The sequence below is a fragment of the Oncorhynchus keta genome, chromosome 27 (genome assembly GCF_023373465.1).
Source record: "Oncorhynchus keta strain PuntledgeMale-10-30-2019 chromosome 27, Oket_V2, whole genome shotgun sequence".
Lineage (NCBI taxonomy): Eukaryota > Metazoa > Chordata > Actinopteri > Salmoniformes > Salmonidae > Oncorhynchus > Oncorhynchus keta.
Genome location: NC_068447.1, coordinates 22,776,512 through 22,800,723, shown reverse-complemented (window position 1 = coordinate 22,800,723; position 24,212 = coordinate 22,776,512). Strand labels below are relative to the sequence as shown.

General features: G+C 42.7%; 1 protein-coding gene across 1 annotated transcript in view; it reads right to left on the bottom strand.

The window, feature by feature from the left end:
• Positions 1–24,212, bottom strand: part of LOC118360277 (plexin-D1-like) — a 118,721-nt gene that overhangs the window by 60,421 nt on the left and 34,088 nt on the right. The window contains exons 12-13 of the mRNA XM_052481959.1: positions 21,672–21,829; positions 4,217–4,362 (exon numbers count right to left, since the gene is read on the bottom strand). Of these exons, the coding sequence (XP_052337919.1) occupies positions 4,217–4,362; positions 21,672–21,829 (304 nt within the window). The remainder of the gene's footprint in view (positions 1–4,216; positions 4,363–21,671; positions 21,830–24,212) is intronic.

The window sequence follows — 24,212 nt, the reverse complement described above, 5'->3', positions numbered from 1 at the left end:
CAGTACTGTAAAGTGTTGACTAAACCCAGTGGAGTCATAATGTCTATGCTCAGTACTGTACAGTGTTGACTAAACCCAGTGGAGTAATAATGTCTATGCTCAGTACTGTACAGTGTTGACTAAACCCAGTGGAGTAATAATGTCTATGCTCAGTACTGTACAGTGTTGACTAAACCCAGTGGAGTAATAATGTATATGTTCAGTACTGTACAGTGTTGACTAAACCCAGTGGAGTAATAATGTCTATGCTTAGTACTGTACAGTGTTGACTAAACCCAGTGGAGTAATAATGTATATGCTCAGTACTGTACAGTGTTGACTAAACCCAGTGGAGTAATAATGTATATGCTCAGTACTGTACAGTGTTGACTAAGCCCAGTGGAGTAATAATGTCTATGCTCAGTACTGTACAGTGTTGACTAAACCCAGTGGAGTCATAATGTCTATGCTCAGTACTGTACAGTGTTGACTAAACCCAGTGGAGTCATAATGTCTATGCTCAGTACTGTACAGTGTTGACTTATCCCAGTGGAGTCATAATGTCTATGCTCAGTACTGTACAGTGTTGACTAAACCCAGTGGAGTAATAATGTATATGCTCAGTACTGTACAGTGTTGACTAAACCCAGTGGAGTAATAATGTATATGCTCAGTACTGTACAGTGTTGACTAAACCCAGTAGAGTAATAATGTATATGCTCAGTACTGTATAGTGTTGACTAAACCCAGTGGAGGGGGACTTCAAAGCCCCCTGTTCCAGATGCAGTTGACCACAGAGGGGATCAACGAGCTGACTGGCTGTTTGTTTTATCACCTCATAGCTGTAATTAAGCCAAGTCATCATACAGTATTGGGACCAGAGGGAAGCAGTAGGATTAATCATACAGTGATGGCGCACAGAGAACATTTTGGAAGGCCTGTATGTGCTGTGTCTCTATGTGCTTTGGCCCTGCCATTCAGAGGAGTTGGCTAAAGCAGACAGTACAGACCTGGGACCAGGCTATGATCTAATGACTCCCCACAGAAATAAGCAAAGGGGGAATCATGACCCCCCCCCCTACCTCAACCCCACATGGTTCAAAGCCCATCCCTCCACCATCCTCTTGTTGGGCACGTGGGGGCAGTATATTTAGTCAGGTGGCAGGTCCTATAGTGGTCCTGGTTACCTGGCAACCCAAATAGGGGTTTAGTCGCTGACTAACAGGAAGCTAAATCCTCTGAAGAGGGTCTAAACCTTTTATAAATGTGAGGCAGGTACCACAGAGAAAGGGCAGAACCAGAAATGGGGCCGGGCACAAGGCTGATATGGCACGGTATGGCTGGGTTGGGCTGAAGGACTGGTTCTGATGAGGATCCCTGAGCTCATTAAGATGGATCAAGTTGATAAATATGAAATCTAACTAATGAAGTCCATCCAAGTCTGTATTATTACAGTAGATACTGTAGCTGTGTCAAAGGTGACTGGTGTTGTTGATGCAGTCTAATCCCGTGCAGAGCCCACCCTGTCTCTGTAAAAACCAGCCACCAAGCCAGGCAGTAAGGCAGTAGGACAGCCAGGCAGTAAGGCATCTAGGCAGTGAAGCAGTAAGGCAGCCAGGCAGTAATTCAGTAAGGTAGCCAGCCAGTAAGGCAGCCAGGCTGTAAGGCAGCCAACCAGTAAGGCAGCCAGGCTGTAAGGCAGCCAACCAGTAAGGCAGCCAGGCTGTAAGGCACAGCACTGACTGACCCTCGTACTACATTCCTTCACCGCCAAGAAAGGAAATATTTTAGCTTCCAGTGGGGGATGTTTTGACTCCATGGGCAATGTCTCTGGATATTTACCCAGAGAGGAGGACCAGGATAATCAGCAACTGAGCCTGGTGAAGACGGTGTGTGTGTGTGTGTGTGTGTGCGTGCGTGCGTGCGTGCGTGCGTGCCTGTGTGTGTGTGTGTGTGTGTGTGTGTGTGTGTGTGTGTGTGTGTGTGTGTGTGTGTGTGTGTGTGTGTGTGTGTGTGTGTGTGTGTGTGTGTGTGTGTGTGTGTGTGTGTGTGTGTGTGTGTGTGTGCGATAGAGAGAGAGAGAGAGAGAGAGAGAGAGAAGCCAACCAGGACGCAAAAGAGACATGAAAGAGTGATGAAGGATTGGGTAGAAAGTAGGCAGCTTGAACTTCTACTCTTAAACCAAGAGACGTGTCCAGAGTGGGTCATGTAAATGTACTACACTTAATGAGGTGCCCCTACCTAACCCACATTATTAATGAACACGTTCTGACTTCAACTCTCTCTCTCCAGAGCAGCACAAGGCCCTCTGGCTCACAGCTCTGACCCCTTGACCTCTCAGCACACGAACGGACACCTGTCTCAACAGCCATGGCCGCAGCGAGGTCACCGGTGTGTGTGTCTATTCAGTGAGTGAATCTGCTGTCAGACACACTGACATGTTTTGATTTGTCAGCACCACTCCCTCCAAGGAGGAAACATTTAGCAGTCATAACAACCAGCTCAGGGAATCAATGAAGGACGAGCAAGCAGGGTGAGGTCATACTGGGTGTGAAATCTGATTCGCTGAGTTTGGAGCGATCTGGAGCGTGTGTGTGTTTGGGAGAGTGTGTGAGACATATGTAGTAATAGTAATAATTCATAACACAGAACACAGACAACAATCAAAGCTATATACAGTGTCGTCAGATCCGGATGACAGTAGAACTGAATTAACAGAGGTTATTTTCTGAACAGCTCAGTCTTTAGCTGTTCCTTAAACGAGCCCAGAGACTCTGCAGCCCTGACAGTGACTGGAAGTGCGTTCCACAGACGAGGAGACACACAACTGAAAGCCCTGCCACCCATAGTTTTTAGTCTGCTGTGGGGCTGCTTAAGGGAGATGGACCTGGAGGAGTGAAGGGTGCGTGTGGGGCAGGAGGGTAGCATGAGGTCAGACAGGTACTTGGGTCCAGAGTTGTGAGTAGCTTGGTAGGTGTGATCCAGGATTTTAAAGTCAAAGCATAGGCTCATGGGGAGCCAGTGGAGGCTGAACAGCGCTGGCGTGATGTGCTCATGGGGGAGGTGTGGGTGAGGACACATGCAGCACAGTTCTGGACATATTGTAGCCTGTTTAGACACCTAGCAGATGTGCCAACAAAAAGGGCATTACAATAGTCCAGACAGGAGGAGATAAAGGTGTGGATGAGTCACTCAGCTGCAGGCTGTGACAGCATAAGACTTAACCTGGCAATGTTCTGAAGATGAAAAAAATTGGTCACACTTTTGATGTGGGCCTCAAACAAGAGCTTGAGTAGTGACAGCCAGGTAAGACCTGCGGGTTACCCCACAACGGGTCTGTATTCTAATACAGCCTGATTGGCTCCAGTGGAGAGGGACCAGATAAACTTTTCCATCCATGGAACATTATGGAAATTGGTATGGAAGTTTTTATGTGGTTCTAGAGTTACGGTGTTTCCATGGAATACTATGTGCAGGGTTTAACCCAGGGTTCTGCTGTATCCTTGGTGATAATGTTGTGGTCTTGAATTATCTCCTTTATGTGAATGGAACGGTTTAAAGCGAATAGTAATGTTCTATAAAGGCGTTCTATATTTAAGCAATAAGGCACGAGGGGGTGTGGTATATGGCCAATATTATTATTTTATTTTGGATTTATTTAACCTTTATTTAACCAGGTAGACAAGTTGAGAACAAGTTCTCATTTACAATTGCGATCTGGCCAAGATAAAGCAAAGCAGTTCGACACATACAACGACACAGAGCTACACATGGAGTAAAACAAACATACAGTCAATAATACAGTATAAAAATAAGTCTATATACGATGTGAGCAAATGAGGTGAGATAAGGGAGGTTAAGGCAAAAAAATATATATAATATGGGCTGTTCTTAGGCACGACGCATTGCAGAGCTCCTGGACACAGCCCTTAACCGTGGTATATTGGCCATATACCACAACCCCTCGTGCCTTGTTGCTATTATAAACTGGTTACCAAATTAGAGCAGTAAACATAAATGTTTTGTCATACCTATGGTATACGGTCTGATATACCACGGCTGTCAGCTAATCAGCATTCAGGGCTCGAACCACCCTTTTTATAATATGATTCAAAACAATTAACAACATTTTTTTGTGAACTTCTGACACCTGTGCACAAAGTCACTGAATGACTGAATAAATGAATGCATGTATCAACCAATTAATGAATCAATCAATCATAAGAAAGGTACTTACTGTACAGAGACGGTGTATCGGTAGGGCAAGATTTTACATGGAACCATCCCGATGGAGACCTTCACCACATCAGCCCTGCGGCCCATGTTCCTGCCCTGTACCGTGAGCAGGGTGCCCCCCTCCAACGGTCCACTCAGGGGGGAGATCTGTGGGCAAAGAGAGAGAAGGAAAGAGGGATAAGTGCCTGCATATATTCCTCTTGAGCTCAAGATTTAGAAATAATTGAGAGCGACACATTCCCTCCACTCAGTTTGGGGTCAGGTTTTATATAGAGGGCTCTTCAGTCAGTACCTCTCTGAGCTACAGGCCTGTATCTGTATGTGTACTCTGAAACCTGAGTAGTTCTTCCAGGACTCAAGTGAGACTGAGAGCGAGAGAGCTACAGTATAAAGAGAGTCAGAGAGGAGTGGTACATCGTCAAGGAGAAGGTAGCCTAGTGGTTAAGAGCGTTGGGCGAGTAATCAAAATGTTCGAATCCCTGAGCAGACTCCGTACAAAATCTGTCGATGTCCCCTTGAACAAGGCATTTAACCCTAACTGCTCCTGTAAATTGCTCTGTATAAGAGCATCTGCTAAATTACTCAAATGTAACGTGAGAGAACAATAAGCAGGAAAGACGGAGAGGTAGATGGAAGGGAGTGGGAGTGGTACAGATATTGAGCTGTTAGAGTGAATAGGGGGAAGAGAGAGATCAACAGGGGAGAATATGAAGATGGGGAAGAGAGAGATCAACAGGGGAGAATATGAAGATGGGGAAGAGAGAGATCAACAGGGGAGAATATGAAGATGAGGAAGAGAGAGATCAACAGGGGAGAATATGAAGATGGGGAAGAGAGAGATCAACAGGGGAGAATATGAAGATGGGGAAGAGAGAGATCAACATGGGAGAATATGAAGATGGGGAAGAGAGAGATCAACAGGGGAGAATATGAAGATGGGGAACGAGAGAGATCAACATGGGAGAATATGAAGATGGGGAAGAGAGAGATCAACAGGGGAGAATATGAAGATGGGGAAGAGAGAGATCAACAGGGGAGAATATGAAGATGGGGAACGAGAGAGATCAACATGGGAGAATATGAAGATGGGGAAGAGAGAGATCAACAGGGGAGAATATGAAGATGGGGAAGAGAGAGATCAACAGGGGAGAATATGAAGATGGGGAACGAGAGAGATCAACAGGGGAGAATATGAAGATGGGGAAGAGAGAGATCAACAGGGGAGAATATGAAGATGAGGAAGAGAGAGATCAACAGGGGAGAATATGAAGATGGGGAACGAGAGGGATCAACAGGGGAGAATATGAAGATGGGGAAGAGAGAGATCAACAGGGGAGAATATTAAGACGGGGAAGAGAGGGTGGTGAGGGTGAGAGAGAGAGCAAATCTACAGCGAGGGAGCCAGCCTATACTCCCATTCCTCCAGTAGCCTATTGTCCCTACAGTATTTGAAATTCCTTTGTCATATTATGATCAGAAGCATGCTCTCACACATAATTTCAACCTTGACCTTGCTTCTCCCAGCCTTCCTCTAAGGAGCCATGCAGAGAGAGTATTTATCCAATCACCACGGAAACACAACCACAGAGATAGCTATCTCTGACTCCCAGGCAAAAGCAATCTACCATCAACTCCCAGTGTAGCGTAGCTAGCTAGTTTAGAAAATCCTACCATGGAGACACAAAGAGGAGGTTGCTCCTATGGGCTGATCTGAGGTCAGCTTTGCCCCAAGCCCCCCTCACTCATGTTCAAGACTAGACTTGGGGGTGGAAAAACTGGTCATAGATCAGTGTCTAAGGGCAACCTCTAGAGGCTCCAGGGGTTCCTGTCATCTTGGCATCATGCCTCGCAGAGTGACCATTTCCCTGGCTGTCCTGAGGTCGCTGTGACCCCTCCGTGGGTTATTAGCCTGGCTCAAGCTAGCTGCAGATCTATCACACATAAAAACTGTGCTTCCACTTGATCTGGGTGAGAGGGGAGGAAGTGGGTCTACATTAAGAAAAGTATTCATAAGTATTCATGTGATTGACAGCTGAGATACACAAACATTGTGCTTCCAAGCTAAAGTGAGAAACGAGGACATAGTGTGTAACTTACACTTATATTACCATATAAAAGCAAACAGTTATAAATTCACCAAGAACCCAGATCCGCAACCAACGTGAGTAAAACATTTAAAAGTGTTAACCCTCGCAAGGTTGCCGGCCTAGACGCCATCCCTAGCTGTGTCCTCAGAGCATGCGCAGACCAGCTGGCTGGTGTGTTTACGGACATATTAAGTCAATCTCAATCCCAGTCTGCTGTTCCCACATGCTTCAAGAGGGCCACCATTGTTCCTGTTCCCAAGAAAGCTAAGGTAACTGAGCTAAACGACTTTCACCCCGTAGCACTCACTTCCGTCATCATGAAGTGCTTTGAGAGACTAGCCAAGGATCATATCACCTCCACCCTACCTGACACCATAGACCCACAGACGACGCAATCGTAATCACACTGCACACTGCCCTAACCCATCTGGACAAGAGACATACCTAAGTGAGAATGCTGTTCATCGACTACAGCTCAGCATTTAACACCATAGTACCCTCCAAACTCGTCATGAAGCTTGAGACTCTGGGACTCGACCCCGCCCTGTGCAACTGGGTCCTGGACTTTCTGACAGGCCGCCCCCAGGTGGTGAGGGTAGGAAACAAGATCTCCACCCCGCTGATCCTCAACACTGGGGCACGACAAGAGTACGTTCTCAGCCCTCTCCTGTACTCCCTGTTCACCCATGACTGCGTGGCCACGCACGCCTCCAACTCAATCATCAAGTTTGCAGACGACACTACAGTGGTAGGCTTGATTACCAACAACAACGAGATGGCCTATAGGGAGGAGGTGAGGGCCCTCGGAGTGTGGTGTCAGGAAAATAACCTCACACTCAACGTCAACAAAACAAAGGAGATGATCGTGGACTTCAGGAAACAGCAGAGCAGCAACCCCCTCTATCCACATTGACGGGACAGTAGTGGAGAAGGTGGAAAGTTTCAAGTTCCTCTGCGTACACATCATGGACAAACTGAATTGGTCCACCCACACAGACTCACAAACTTTTACAGATGCACAATCGAGAGCATCCTTGTCGGGCTGTGTCACCGCCTGGGATGGCAACTGCTCCGCCTACAACCGCAAGGCTCTCCAGAGGGTAGTGAGCTCTGCACAACGCATCACCGGGGGAAAACTACTGCCTGCTCTCCAGGACACCTACACCACCCGATGTCACAGGAAGGCCAAAAAGATCATCAAGGACAACAACCACCTGAGCCACTGCCTGTTCACCCCACTATCATCCAGAAGGTGAGGTCAGTACAGGTGCATCAAAGCTGGGACCGAGAGACTAAAAAAAAACTTCTATCTCAAGGCCATCACTAACATTGAGTGGCTGATGTTAACATACTGACTCAAACCTCTAGCTACTTTAATAATTAAATATTGGATATAATAAATGTATCACTAGTCACTTTAAACAATGCCACTTTATATAATGTTTACATATCCTACATTACTCATCTCATATATATATACTGTACTCTATACCATCTACTGCATCTTGCCTATGCCGTTCGGCCATCGCTCATCCATATATTTTTATGGACATTCTTATTCATTCCTTCACACTTGTGTGTATAAGGTAGTTGTTGTGAAATTGTTAGATTACTTGTTAGATATTACTGCATGGTCGGAACTAGAAGCACAAGCATTTCGCTACACTTGCATTAATATCTGCTAACCATGTGTATGTGACCAATAAAATTTGATTTGATTTGATTTGTATAAGACCAACAGGGTGATTGATGTAAGTGTTTGGTAACACAAAGTTTTTGACCTTCAACTAGCTTATCCCAAAATGAGTCACATTTTTAAGCCTTTAGATTCAATTGTGACACACACACATGCACACACCTCCAAGCTCTCCTTGGTAGGTACAGTAATTATCACCATGTATCTGGGACATCTCTCTCTCTCTGGTGTTAACGGGTGTTATCATGTCTGGTGTTAGCGATAGCGTTAGCTGCCATGCTGCTCATTTGCACCAGTCACTCCTCTGTGAATGAGTCATGATGAGGGGAGCAAAGTACAGTACAATAACATCAGGAGATTTCCTGATCTCAAAACACATTCAACAATAAAGGATCTCTAAAGACCTCTACAATGCTCCAGATAGTCTTGACAGGAATTTATGAATTGGTTGGGCTCTTGTGGAGATACACTGATCATTTGGATAAAGATCCTTTAAGGATCCTGCCTCCAGATTTCTATCATGATCAGGTGTTCAGATCATACCGTAAACATCAACATTATTGGTTCAAACCCACTGTTTGAGACCATACTGTATACTGTGTTGCAGTCCATCTTAACTACTCTTCGCAGACAACTGCCTTTATTACCTGCAGTATTACAAACATAGAACACATTACTGTATTTTACTGGCTTGTCTATCCACATAACATATACTTCATATTGCTGTTTATGCTCAAAGAATATGCTAGAATGACTGATTTCCCAACTGTAAGCTGACTAAATAAAAATGTGGCGCAGAAAGGGAAACATTACAGGAGCAGCCCATACAATCTTTAGACATAGTCACTGTGGTGGACAGAGTAACAGTAAACCGTTGGTGATACTGTGGTAGAACAGATACTCCCCCATAAGACTGAGAACTCTGACTGTAACTCTAACTAACTCCTGGTGAGACTGTCTGGGAAAACATGGCTGCCAAAGCATTGCATCACGCTCCCAGTCTCCCACAACCACATCCCCAGTTTACTGTCTTACAACCACCTCCCCTGAGGGAGCTGTTTCAGTGTGTGTGTGTGTGTGTGTGTGTGTGTGTGTGTGTGTGTGTGTGTGTGTGTGTGTGTGTGTGTGTGTGTGTGTGTGTGTGTGTGTGTGTGTGTGCGTCTGTGTGTTACATTGGGCTGCCCATGAATAGAGGATTTCAACACTTTTAACCTCAGTCATCTAAGCGGGATACACACACACAGACGGACACTCTCACACAACAAACCATGAGTCATGACACTGACACAATGTCTGATACAGAGAGTCACGCAGGGACACTGAGTGGGCTGACAGAGTGAACAATGCTAACTTCTACTGGCCCTGGGATCCGGGGGGGACGGTGGGTGTTCTGCCAGTCAATGGGATGACAACCCCATTTGGGATGGGGTGGATTAGCGGGTGGAATAGTGGAGAACAATTGGAGGTTTACTTAGTAGCAATGCAAATATCAACACTCAATATGGACACTCAAACACTATGGTACTTTTTAATGGTAAGTTTACAAACATATATTATGATATATAGAATTGAGACTTGAATCTCATTATGGTAAATGGTGAAATAAGTATAGCTAGTTCTAATTGTAAGGGCTTAGCAGATAATAAGAAAAGACGATCAGTATTTACCTGGCTAAAAGAGAAGGAATATAATATCTATTGTTTACAGGAAACTCAGTCAACATTTTAGATAAAGTTGTGTGGAAAAAGGACTGGGGGGGGTGAAATATACCTCTCCCATGGACAAAGAAACTCAAAAGGGGCCATGAAATTAATGAACAATAATTTTGATCTGAATGTGCCCATTGCCCAAACAGATCTGCAAGGTAGATGATTTAAAATGTATTATTGGACCATAAACAGATATGGGTTATTCATCTTTACGGAACAAATAATGATGATCATCACTTCTTTGAAAATGTATATAATAATTTATCAAACCTACAAACAATACAATACTCTATTATTATGATAGGAGATTATAATATTGTATTAAATACCCAAAATGGCCGAGAAGGAAATCTCACTACATAAGATCACCCTCATGCACTTAAGGAAATCACGAATGTCATGGATATATTGCAACTAGTGGATATATGAAGGCTTAAATATCCGGACCTAGTGAGATATACATGGCGGAGGCTCAATCAAGCTAATCATCTTGATTACTTCCTTATGTCATTCTCGCTGGAAACAAAAGTTTAAAAAGTGTTGATAAGGGACATAATGCGGTTGGACCCCAAATAATTGGCATATATATTGCTCTTACAGAATTTCCACATGGGTGAGGATATTGGAAATTTAATCAAAGCCTATTGGATGGTAATTTGTTTTTAACTAGGACAGAAGAACTTATAACTGACTTTTTCCGACATAATATATGTACAGCAGATCCCCTTATTGCATGTGATACTTTTAAATGTGCCTTTAGAGGCCATGCAATTCAGTACTCATCTCTAAAACAAAAGCAATTTAGGTCAAAAGAGTCCATATTAACAAAAGGAAATGGAAGGACTAACAGTAAACATAGATATCAATAAAAGCTGTACCATAGAGGCACAGAATAAGTTAGAGGTAAAACAAAAAGAAATGGAGGAACTTATTCAAGAAAGATCCCGTGTTAGATATTATAAAAAATAAAGTGAACTGGATGGAATATGGAGAGAAATTAACAAAATTATTTTTTAATCTTCAACATAGAAATGCTACCAAGAATAATTTATTGAAATTTGTTGCAAAAGATGGAGTCACCCATGATTCCCCAAATTATATATTGAAAGAGGAAGCAAAGTACTTTAAGCAGATGTTTTCATTTCAGTCTCCTCCATCTCAACTAACTGAAGTAAATGTTATGATTTTAAAAAATATTAACAATGTAAAATTAACAGCTGTACAGAGAGACTCCTTTGAAGGGCAAATTACAGAGGAGGAAGTTCTTGATGTAATTAAAGCATGTAAGTCCGGGAAAACTCCAGGGCTGGATGGCATACCCCTGGAAGTATACCAACACTTTTTTGATACAGTCAGAGGACCGTTATTAGCATGTTTAACCACTCCTATAAAAATGGTAGATTATCAGATACTCAACTAGGTCTGATTTCATTATTACTGAAACAGGATCCAAGTGGTAAATATAAAGATTGAGTCCAAAAACAATTGGAGGCATAGCGCATTGGATGAAAAGGTTATTGTTGGATATTATTCATCCTAATCAGACAGGTTTTTTACATGGACGATACATTGGATATAATATAAGGCCAGTACTGGAAACAATGGAACACAATTGAAAAACTGGGAAACTAGGCCTCGTATTCATAGCTGACTATGAAAAGGCTTTTGATAAAGTACAACTGGAATTTATATACAAATGCCTGGAATATTTCAATTTTGGAAAATCTCTTATACAATGGGTTAAAGTTATACATTGTAACTCCAGGTGTAAAATAGTAAATAATGGCTACTTCTCAGAAAGTATTAAACTGTCAAGAGGAGTTAAACAAGGTTGTCCACTATCGGCATATCTATTTACTATGGCCATTGAAATGTTAGCAATTAAAATCAGATCCAACAATAATATCAAGGGGTTAGAAATCTAGGGGTTAAAAATAAAGGTGCCATTGTACGCTGATGATGAATGTTTTCTTTTAAATCCACTATTTAGATCCCTCCACAGCCTCATAGAGGATCTGGATACTTTTTCTAACCTCTTTGATTGCAACCAAATTATGATAAGTGTACTATATTACGTATTGGATCACTGAAAAAATACAACTTTTCATTACCGTGTAGTTTAGCAATTAAATAGTTTAACGGTGATGTGGACATACAGTACTCGGTATATATATCCCGAAATAAATAAATTATCTAACTGGAATACATTTTCATAGAAAGTTAGCAAAAATAGATAGAAAAATGACCTCTCTATTTGTGGAAAAATCACCCTGATGAACGCTTTAGTCATATCCCAGTTGACCTATTTGCTTATGGTCTTGTCTATAACCAGCGACCTGTTTTTTAAAATATATGAGCCAAAAATGTTCCATTTTATTTGGAACGGCGAGCTAGACAAAATTAAACAGGCCAATTTATATAATGAATATGAGTTCGAGGGCAGAAATGATTAAATATTAAAGCATTTGACATCTCACTAAAGGCATCAGTCATACACAATTTATACTTAAATACAAACTGGTTCTCTAGCAGATTAGTATGAATGACTCACCCACTGTTCAAGAATGGCATTTTCCCCTTTATTCACATTACAAGCTCTTACTTTAGGTTATTTGAAAAATAATAAAATTGCTATTTTTAAAACAAGCCATAGAAAGTTGGTTGCAATTTCAGTTTAATCCACCAGAAAATACAGAACAAATAATACAACAAATTACAAATTTAAAAATTATTAAGTATAATTTTGTAAATAATATAAAAAAATAGGACTAGTGGAGTTATGTCACACACGCAGCTAACAAAATTATATGGAAATGTCTGCTCTACTCAAAATTACAACCAACTTATTGCAGTATTACCGAAAAATGGAAGAGGCAAGTGAAAGGGGGGAAAAGTAAGGAAGTGTTGGCCCTGCATTAAAGACCAAAATTGGGATAGGGGGCAGCATTTTCACTTTTGGATGAATAGCGTGCCCAGAGTGAACTGCCTCCTACTCTGTCACAGATGCTAATATATGCATATTATTATTAGTATTGGATAGAAAACACTCTGACATTTCTAAAACTGTTTGAATGATGTCTGTGAGTATAACAGAACTCATATGTCAGGTGAAAACCTGAGAAAAATCCAACCAGGAAGTGGGACATCTGAGGTTTGTAGTTTTTCAAAGCTTGGCCTACCGAATACACAGTGGGATATGGATAAAGTTGGACTTCCTACGGCTTCCACTAGATGTCAACCGTCTTTAGAGACTTGAATGAGGATTCTACTATAAAGGAGGGGCTCATGAGACCTGTTTGAGTCAGTGTTCTGGCAGAGTGTCTCAGGCTCGTGGCGCGTGCTCCCGACAGAGTTACCTCTCGTTCCAGTGCTTTTCTTCATACATAGGAATTCTCCGGTTGGAACATTATTGATGTTTTATGTTAAAAACATCCTAACGATTGATTCCATACATCGTTTGACTTGTTTCTACGACCGGTAACGGAACTTTTCAAGTTTTTGTCTGGACGAAGTGCTCGCGCCTCATGAAGATGAATTAGTGGGCTGAACACGCTAACAACAAGTGGATATTTGGACATAAATGATGGACATTATGGAACTTTATGGAACAAATCAGTCATTTATTGTCTAACTGGGATTCCTGGAACTGCCTTCTGATGAAGAACATCAAAGGTAAGTGAATATTTATGGTGTTATTTCTAACTTCTGTTGACTCCAAAATGGCGGATATTTCTCTGGCTGGATCGTGCTCTGAGCTCCGTTGTCAGATTATGCTTTTTTTGTAAAGTTTTTTTGAAATAATCTGACACAACGGTTGCATGAAGGAGAAGTCTGTCTTTAATTCTGTGAATAACAGTTGTATCTTTTATCAATGTTTATTATGAGTATTTCTGCAAAATCAGCGGATGTTGTGGAATCAAAACATTACTGCACATAAGGTGCCAATGTAAACTGAGATTTTTGGATATAATTATGCACATTATCGAACAAAACATACATGTATTGTGTAACATGATGTCCTATGAGTGTCATTTGATGATCATCAAAGGTTAGTGATTAATTTGATATATATTTCTGCTTTTTGTGACTCCTATTTTTGGCTGGAAAAATGGCTGTGTGTTTTTTTGACTTGGCCGTGACCTAACATAATCATATGTTGTGCTTTTGCAGTAAAGTATTTTTGAAATCGGACATGATGGGTAGATTAACAAGATGTTTATCTTTCATTTGCTGTATTGGACTTGTTAATGTGTGAAAGTTAAATTTTCAAAAAAATATTTTTGAATTTCGTCGCTGCCTTTTCAGTGGAATGTTGTCGAGGGGTTCTGCTAGCGGAACGCCTGCGCTAGAAAGGTTAAAGAAAATTGTGATGAATAAAAAGTACACCAGTTTAATTTAAGGATGAATAAATTGACAACATTTACCATATAGATTGCAAAATAGTTGGGAAGAGATTTCTGACGTATCGATTCTGTGGCACATGGTTTATGTACTGATGTGCAAAATAACGCTGGACTCACAACTTAGAGTTTTTCAAATTAAAATATTATACATAATTCTTGCAATGTTCTTGCAATACGAGGGATACAGCCATCCTAGCTCTGCAGATTTTGCTGCGAAGAGACAGAATCATTAGATCATTTGTTATGGTAATGTCCATACATAGCTTGATTTGCTCGCAGGTCCAGGAATGCCTGAAGAATTGCAACATTTACCTGGAGCTAACTCTGCAGATAGCACTGCTGGGCGATTTGAAATGTCATAGTCAATAGATCAATAAAAAAAGTATTACTTTTAGAATTGTATTAATCTTTCATTTACAATCTGTAGAAACTATGAGAATAGAAAGGATCAGAACTTTTGTGACACATCACAGCACAGTTTTAAAATATATGGCAAAAAGAAATCCAGTATGGATGGTGTTAGGATATAGATGGGATGGGTTGAGTGGAGCTGAATGGTGGTACTAATAACAACACGATAACTCATGTAAAATATGCCATGTCAGTAAAATGTATATCGGTTAAAAACTTTTGTGAAACAGCAGTTAAAAATATATGGCAAAAATAAATCTAACTGCATAATCTTCAGAAATAGATGGGAGGGATTGAGGTTAGCGGAAGGATTGGAGTAAAAACAAACAAAATATAACTATTGTAAAATAGATTGTGTCTGTAAAATCAAATCAAATGTTATTTGTCACATACACATGGTTAGCAGATGTTAATGATCACATACACATGGTTAGCAGATGTTAATGGTCACATACACATGGTTAGCAGATGTTAATGGTCACATACACATGGTTAACAGATGTTAATGGTCACATACACATGGTTAACAGATGTTAATGGTCACATACACATGGTTAGCAGATGTTAATGGTCACATACACATGGTAAGCAGATGTTAATGGTCACATACACATGGTAAGCAGATGTTAATGGTCACATACACATGGTTAACAGATGTTAATGGTCACATACACATGGTTAACAGATGTTAATGGTCACATACACATGGTTAACAGATGTTAATGGTCACATACACATGGTTAACAGATGTTAATGGTCACATACACATGGTTAACAGATGTTAATGGTCACATACACATGGTTAACAGATGTTAATGGTCACATACACATGGTTAACAGATGTTAATGGTCACATACACATGGTTAGCAGATGTTAATGGTCACATACACATGGTTAACAGATGTTATTGGTCACATACACAACATGGTTAGCAGATGTTAATGGTCACATACACATGGTTAGCAGATGTTAATGGTCACATACACATGGTTAACAGATGTTAATGGTCACATACACATGGTTAGCAGATGTTATTTGTCACATACACATGGTTAGCAGATGTTAATGGTCACATACACATGGTTAGCAGATGTTAATGGTCACATACACATGGTAAGCAGATGTTGATGGTCACATACACATGGTAAGCAGATGTTAATGGTCACATACACATGGTTAACAGATGTTAATGGTCACATACACATGGTTAACAGATGTTAATGATCACATACACATGGTTAACAGATGTTAATGCGAGTGTAGGGAAATGCTTGTGCTTCTAGTTCCGAGAATGCAGTAATAACCAATGAGTAATCTAACCTAACAATTCCACAACTACTACCTTATACACACAAGTGTAAAGGGATAAAGAATATGTACATAAAGATATATGAATGAGTGATGGTACAGAACGACATAGGATAGATGCAGTAGATGGTATCGAGTACAGTATATACATATGAGATGAGTAATGTAGGGTATGTAAACATAAAGTGGCATAGTTTAAAGTGGCTAGTGATACATGTATTACATAAAGATGGCAAGATGCAGTAGATGGTATAGAGTACAGTATATACATATGAGATGAGTAATGTAGGGTATGTAAACATTATATAAAGTGGCATTGTTTAAAGTGGCTGGTGATACATTTTTTTACATCAATTTCCATTATTAAAGTGACTGGAGTTGAGTCAGTATGTTGGCAGCAGCCACTCAATGTTAGTGGTGGCTGTTTAACAGACTGATGTTCTTGAGATAGAAGCTGTTTATCAGTTTCTCGGTCCCTGCTTTGATGCACCTGTACTGACCTCGCCTTCTGGATGATAGTGGGGTGAACAGGCAGTGGCTCGGGTGGTTGTTGTCCTTGATGATCTTTATGGCCTTCCTGTGACATCGGGTGGTGTAGGTGTCCTGGAGAGCAGGCAGTTTGCCCCCGGTGATGTGTTGTGCAGACCTCACTACCCTCTGGAGAGCCTTGCGGTTGTGGGCAGAGCAGTTGCTGTACCAGGCGATGATACAGCCCGACAGAATGCTCTCGATTGTGCATCTGTAAAAGTTTGTGAGTGCTTTTGGTGACAAGCCAAATTTCTTCAGCCTCCTGAGGTTGAAGAGGCGCTGCTACGCCTTCTTCACAACGCTGTCTGTGTGGGTGGACCAATTCAGTTTGTCAGTGATATGTAAGCCGAGGAACTTAAAACTTACTACCCTCTCCACTACTGTCCCGTCGATGTGGATAGGGGGGGTGCTCCCTCTGCTGTTTCCTGAAGTCCACAATCATCTCCTTTGTTTTGTTGGAGTTGAGAGTGAGGTTATTTAACACCACACTCCGAGGGCCCTCACCTCCTCCCTGTAGACCGTCTTGTCGTTGTTGGTAATCAAGCCTACCACTGTGGTGTCGTCCGCAAACTTGATGATTGAGTTGGAGGACGTGCATGGCCACGCAGTCGTGGGTGAACAGGGAGTACAGGAGAGGGCTCAGAACGCACCCTTGTGGGGCCCCAGTGTTGAGGATCAGTGGGGTGGAGATGTTACCTACCCTCACCACCTGGGGGCGGCCCGTCAGGAAGTCCAGGACCCAGTTGCACAGGGCGGGGTACAGCTTGATGACGAGTTTGGAGGGTACTATGATGTTAAATGCTGAGCTGTAATCGATGAACAGCATTCTCACATAGGTATTCCTCTTACCCAGATGGGTTAGGGCAGTGTGCAGTGTGGTCGCGATTGCGTCGTCTGTGGACCTATTGGAGCAGTAAGCAAATTGGAATGGGTCTAGGGTGTCAGGTAGGGGGAGATAATATGGTCATTGACTAGTCTCTCAAAGCACTTCATGATGACGGAAGTGAGTGCTATGGGAAAGTAGTCGTTTAGCTCAGTTGCCTTTGCTTTCTTAGATACAGGGACAATGGTGGCCAACTTGAAGCATGTGGGGACAGCAGACTGGGATAAGGATTGATTGAATTTGTCCGTAAAGACACCAGCTAGATGGTCTGCGCATGTTCTGAGGACGCGGCTGGGGATGCCACCTGCGCCTGCAGCCTTGCGAGGGTTAACACGTTTAAATGTTTTACTCACGTCGGCTGCAGTGAAGGAGATTCCGCAGGTTTTGGTAGCGGGCCGCGTCAGTGGCACTGTATTATCCTCAATGCGAGCAAAGAAGTTATTTAGTTTGTCTGAGAGCAAGACATCCTGGTCCGCAACGGGGCTGGTTTTCTTTTTGTAGTCCGTGATTGACTGTGGACCCTGCCACATACCTCTTGTGTCTGAGCCGTTGAATTGCAACTCTGCTTTGTCTCTATACTGACGCTTAGCTTATTTGATTATCTTGCGGAGGGAATAGCTACACTGTTTTGTATTCGGTCATGTTTCCGGTCACCTTGTCCTGGTTAAAAGCAGTGGTTCACGCTTTCAGTTTTGCGAGAATGCTGCCATCAATCCAACGTTTCCGGTTTGGGAATGTTTTAATAGTTGCTGTGGGTAAGACATTGCCGATGCACTTTCTAATGAACTCTCTCACGGAATCAGCGTATTGGTCCATGTTGTTGTTGGATGCAATGCGGAACATATCCCAATCCACGTGATCTAAGCAGTCTTGAAGCGTGGAATCAGATTGGTCGAACCAGCGTTGAACAGACCTGAGCGCGGGAGCTTCCTGCTTTAGTTTCTGTCTATAGGCTGGAAGCAACAAAATGGAGTCGTGGTCCGCTTTTCCGAAAGGGGGGTGGGGGAGGGCCTTATATGCGTCGCGGAAGTTAGAATAACATGGTCCAGGGTTTTACCAGCCCTGGTTGCACAATCAATATGCTGATAGAATTTAGGGAGTCTTGTTTTCAGATCAGCCTTGTTAAAATCCCCAGCTCCAATGAATGCAGCCTCAGGATATGTGGTTTCCAGTTTACATAGAGTCAAATAAAGTTGTTGTTGTTGTACTTCCGGCGCCGACAGAGATGGCCGCCTCACTTCATGTTCCTAGGAACGTGAAGTTAGGAACATTTGACTATTTTACTATATACATTTTACTATATAAAATGTATATACAGTAGTATGTATGTAAAGGCTGGAAGTAGAATCTTAAGTGTTGTTGTTCATTAGTTTACTCCAATTAGGGGAGGGGTTAGTGGGGGAAAAAAGAAGAAGATGTGTATATATAAACTCAGCAAAAAAAGAAACTGCGTTTATTTTCAGCAAATGTAACGTGTAAATATTTGTATGAACATAACAAGATTCAACAACTGAGACATAAACTGAACGAGTTCCACAGACATGTGGATAAAGCTCCGCCTTATCTCAGTTCACTGGTCACGATGGCAACACCCATCCGTAGCACGCGCTCCAGCAGGTGTATCTCACTGATCATCCCTAAAGCCAACACCTCATTTGGCTGCCTTTCGTTCCAGTTCTCTGCTGCCTGTGACTGGAACGAATTGCAAAAATCGCTGAAGTTGGAGACTTTTATCTCCCTCACCAACTTCAAACATCTGCTATCTGAGCAGCTAACCGATCACTGCAGCTGTACATAGTCTATTGTTAAATAGCCCACCCATTTTTACCTACCTCATCCCCATACTGTTTTTATTTATTTACTTTTCTGCTCTTTTGCACACCAATATCTCTACCTGTACATGACCATCTGATCATTTATCACTCCAGTGTTAATCTGCAAAATTTTAATTATTCGCCTACCTCCTCATGCCTTTTGCACACAATGTATATAGACTCCCCTTTTTTTCTACTGTGTTATTGACTTGTTAATTGTTTACTCCATGTGTAACTCTGTGTTGTCTGTTCACACTGCTATGCTTTATCTTGGCCAGGTCGCAGTTGCAAATGAGAACTTGTTCTCAACTAGCCTACCTGGTTAAATAAAGGTGAAATAAAATAAAAATAATAAAAATGTGACTAACAGAAATTGAATAGTGTCCCTGGACAAAAGGGGGGTCAAAATCAAAAGTAAGTCAGTATTTGCATTAAAAGTACTGCAGTGCATCTCCTCCTCATGGACTGCACCAGATTTGCCAGTTCTTGCTGTGAGATGTTACCCCACTCTTCCACCAAGGCACCTGCAAATTCCAGGACATTTCTGGGGGGAATGGTCGTAGCCCTCACTCTCCGATCCAACAGGTCCCAGACATGCTCAATGGGATTGAGATCCGGGCTCTTCGCTGGCCATGGTAGAACACTAGCATTCCTGTCTTGCAGGAGGGTCATGCTGGAGGGTCATGTCAGGATGAGCCTACAGGAAGGGTACCACATGAGGGAGGAGGATGTCTTCCCTGTAACGCACAGCGTTGAGATCGCCTGCAATGATAACAAGCTCAGTCCAATGATGCTGTGACACACCGCCCCAGACCATGATGGACCCTCCACCTCCAAATCTATCCTGCTCCAGGGTACAAGCCTCAGTTTAACGCTCATTCCTTCGACGATAAACGTGAATCCGACCATCACCCTCGGTGAGACATAACTACGACTAGTCAGTGAAGAGCACTTTTTGCCAGTCATGTCTGGTCCAGCGACGGTGGGTTTGTGCCCAAAGGTGACATTGTTGCCGGTGAAGTCTGGTGATGACCTGCCTTACAAGCCCTCAGTCCAGCCTCTCTTAGCCTATTGCGGACAGTCTGAGCACTGATATAGGGATTGTGCGTTCCTGGAGTAACTCGGGCAGTTGTTGCTGCCATCCTGTACCTGTCCGCAGGTGTGATGTTCGGATGTACCAATCCTGTGCAGGTGTTGTTACACCTGATTTGTTTCACACTTTTTTGGTTACTACATGATTCCATATGTGTTATTTCATCGTTTTGATGTCTTCACTATTATTCTACAATGTAGAAAACAAAAATAAAGAAAAACCATTGAATGAGTAGGTGTGTCCAAACTTTTGACTGGTACTGTATATCCCAAAAATATATGGGGGATTGGAAATGATGCAGGCAATTACATTGTTGGAAGCTGCAATCTATCTGCAATATTAAAGCGGATCTATCCCATAAAAAACGTCAACTGGTCTATATGTTGTGGCTCTAAACCCTTGCTGGCCTTTGAATGAAGGTGTACCCATTGTGTAAGATGCTATAGATTAGTTGAGTGTTAGTGTGTATGTGTGTGTGTGTGTGTGTGTGTGTGTGTGTGTGTGTGTGTGTGTGTGTGTGTGTGTGTGTGTGTGTGTGTGTGTGTGTGTGTGTGTGTGTGTGTGTGTGTGTGTGTGTGTGTGTGCGCATGTGTGTGTCAGACTTCTTTGTTCCCCTGCTTGGCCAGGCCAGGCAGGTTTTATCTACAGGAAGTGTTTAGGCCAACTGAGCCTCATGTGAGCCGTACTTCCTGTCTGCAGCACAGATAAAGGCAGCATTCAGCAGCGTTCAGAGTGGGTCTGATTGCAACTCTAAACACTCTTTAATGCCTGGCATTTCAAACATAGGGACATAACCACAAATATTCAGAAGCCTTGATAGAAAGGAGCACAGTCACTCAGATGAATCCAACTGAAGAGTTGAACCCATGTGTTCAGCTGACTGGGGTTAATGACCACTAGGTGCTGACCACAGTGAGATCTGCATCCAAATAAACACATTCATTTCCCTGACCAATGTGGTTGTAGTGTGATCACATCGGTAATGTATATTGCTCTGTTCTATTTCTGTGGGTGACTGTGTACCGAGCTCAATACCGACATGGTATGCACAGAACTCCACACACACAAACGCACGCACATGCACGCACACACACACACGCACGCACTTGCCCAGACAGACAGACAGGGTTAGACAGTGGCTAAGTGTTCCCATGCCCTCTGTCATCCCTCCAGATCAGTTGTTTTGTTCCTCCATAAGAGCCAGTGCCTAAGTGCTGTGACTGTGCTGTGGTGTCAGTCAATCAGGGAGTTGTACAGTAAAGAGTGATGTTTTAGACTGACTTGGTTTAATGAAGCTCTGTAATAACACTTCCCCTTCCAAAATAAGCCCCAATCCCAAGACAGAGGAAAGGCAGAGCCATGTGACAGATCATGTGACACACCACCACTTCCTGTTCTAAATTAGGCCCTAGGTCAACAATGACGGGATGGAGATTTGCATGAATGAGTATGTACAGTACAGTTAGACGTGTCCAGTCTTATGGATCTTGTGGATGGGTCATTGTGTGTGTGTGTATTCCTACCTTGGTGATCTCGGGGTCAGGACACTGACTACTCATATACTGGCAGTCATCCCTAGTTCTACAGATGTTGTCACACCAGCCACACAGATGACCCTGGTCCTCACGTCCCCAACACTGGGAACAATCCCCACTGCCGACCCCACAGTTGTACACCTCCACTGAGAGAGAGAGGGAGAGGGAGGGGACAAAGGGGAGGGCTTAATTAACACAATACATTCTGCTAGTACACATAGGCTATTTGAAAGGGCTCCATCACATCACTGCACGGGCTGCGTATATCATACTGAACCTATGAAACAGAGAGGGAAGACATAACAGAAACCCAGAGAAACAGAGAGGGAAGACATAAATAACCTGAAACCCCACCTCTTTAAGGAATACCTAGGATAGGATAAAGTAATCCTTCTCACCCCCCTTAAAAGATTTAGATGCACTATTGTAAAGTGGCTGTTCCACTGGATGTCATAAGGTGAATGCACCAATTTGTAAGTCGCTCTGGATAAGAGCGTCTGCTAAATGACTTAAATGTAATGTAAATGTATAACAGAAACCCAGAGAAACAGAGAGGGAAGACATAACAGAAACCCAGAGAAACAGAGAGGGAAGACATAACAGAAACCCAGAGAAACAGAGAGGGAAGACATAACAGAAACCCAGAGAAACAGAGGGGGAAGACATAACAGAAACCCAGAGAAACAGAGAGGGAAGACATAACAGAAATCCAGAGAAACAGAGAGGGAAGACATAACAGAAATCCAGAGAAACAGAGGAAAGACATAACAGAAACCCAGGGAAACAGAGAGGGAAGACATAACAGAAACCCAGAGAAACAGAGAGGGAAGACATAACAGAAACCCAGAGAAACAGAGAGGGAAGACATAACAGAAACCCAGGGAAACAGAGAGGGAAGACATAACAGAAACCCAGAGAAACAGAGAGGGAAGACATAACAGAAATCCAGAGAAACAGAGAGGGAAGACATAACAGAAACCCAGGGAAACAGAGAGGGAAGACAAAACAGAAACCCAGAGAAACAGAGAGGGAAGACATAACAGAAACCCAGGGAAACAGAGAGGGAAGACATAACAGAAACCCAGAGAAACAGAGAGGGAAGACATAACAGAAACCCAGAGAAACAGAGAGGGAAGACATAACAGAAATCCAGAGAAACAGAGAGGGAAGACATAACAGAAATCCAGAGAAACAGAGAGGGAAGACATAACAGAAACCCAGGGAAACAGAGAGGGAAGACAAAACAGAAACCCAGAGAAACAGAGAGGGAAGACATAACAGAAACCCAGGGAAACAGAGAGGGAAGACATAATAGAAACCCAGAGAAACAGAGAGGGAAGACATAACAGAAACCCAGAGAAACAGAGAGGGAAGACATAACAGAAACCCAGAGAAACAGAGAGGGAAGACATAACAGAAACCCAGAGAAACAGAGAGGGAAGACATAACAGAAACCCAGAGAAACAGAGAGGGAAGACATAACAGAAACCCAGAGAAACAGAGAGGGAAGACATAACAGAAATCCAGAGAAACAGAGAGGGAAGAAATAACAGAAACCCAGAGAAACAGAGAGGGAAGACAACAGAAACCCAGAGAAACAGAGAGGGAAGACATAACAGAAACCCAGAGAAACGGAGAGGGAAGACATAACAGAAACCCATTAGAAACAGAGAGGGAAGACATAACAGAAACCCAGAGAAACAGAGAGGGAAGACATAACAGAAACCCAGAGAAACAGAGAGGGAAGACATAACAGAAACCCAGAGAAACAGAGAGGGAAGACATAACAGAAACCCAGAGAAACAGAGAGGGAAGACATAACAGAAACCCAGAGAAACAGAGGGAAGACATAACAGAAATCCAGAGAAACAGAGAGGGAAGACATAACAGAAATCCAGAGAAACAGAGAGGGAAGACATAACAGAAACCCAGAGAAACAGAGAGGGAAGACATAACAGAAACCCAGAGAAACAGAGAGGGAAGACATAACAGAAACCCAGAGAAACAGAGAGGGAAGACATAACAGAAACCCAGGGAAACAGAGAGGGAAGACATAACAGAAATCCAGAGAAACAGAGAGGGAAGACATAACAGAAATCCAGAGAAACAGAGAGGGAAGACATAACAGAAACCAAGGGAAACAGAGAGGGAAGACATAACAGAAACCCAGAGAAACAGAGAGGGAAGACATAACAGAAACCCAGGGAAACAGAGAGGGAAGACCAGAAACCCAGGAAACAGAGAGGGAAGACATAACAGAAACCCAGAGAAACAGAGAGGGAAGACATAACAGAAACCAGAGAAACAGAGAGGGAAGACATAACAGAAACCCAGAGAAACAGAGAGGGAAGACATAACAGAAACCCAGAGAAACAGAGAGGGAAGACATAACAGAAATCCAGAGAAACAGAGAGGGAAGACATAACAGAAACCCAGAGAAACAGAGAGGGAAGACATAACAGAAATCCAGAGAAACAGAGAGGGAAGACATAACAGAAATCCAGAGAAACAGAGAGGGAAGACATAACA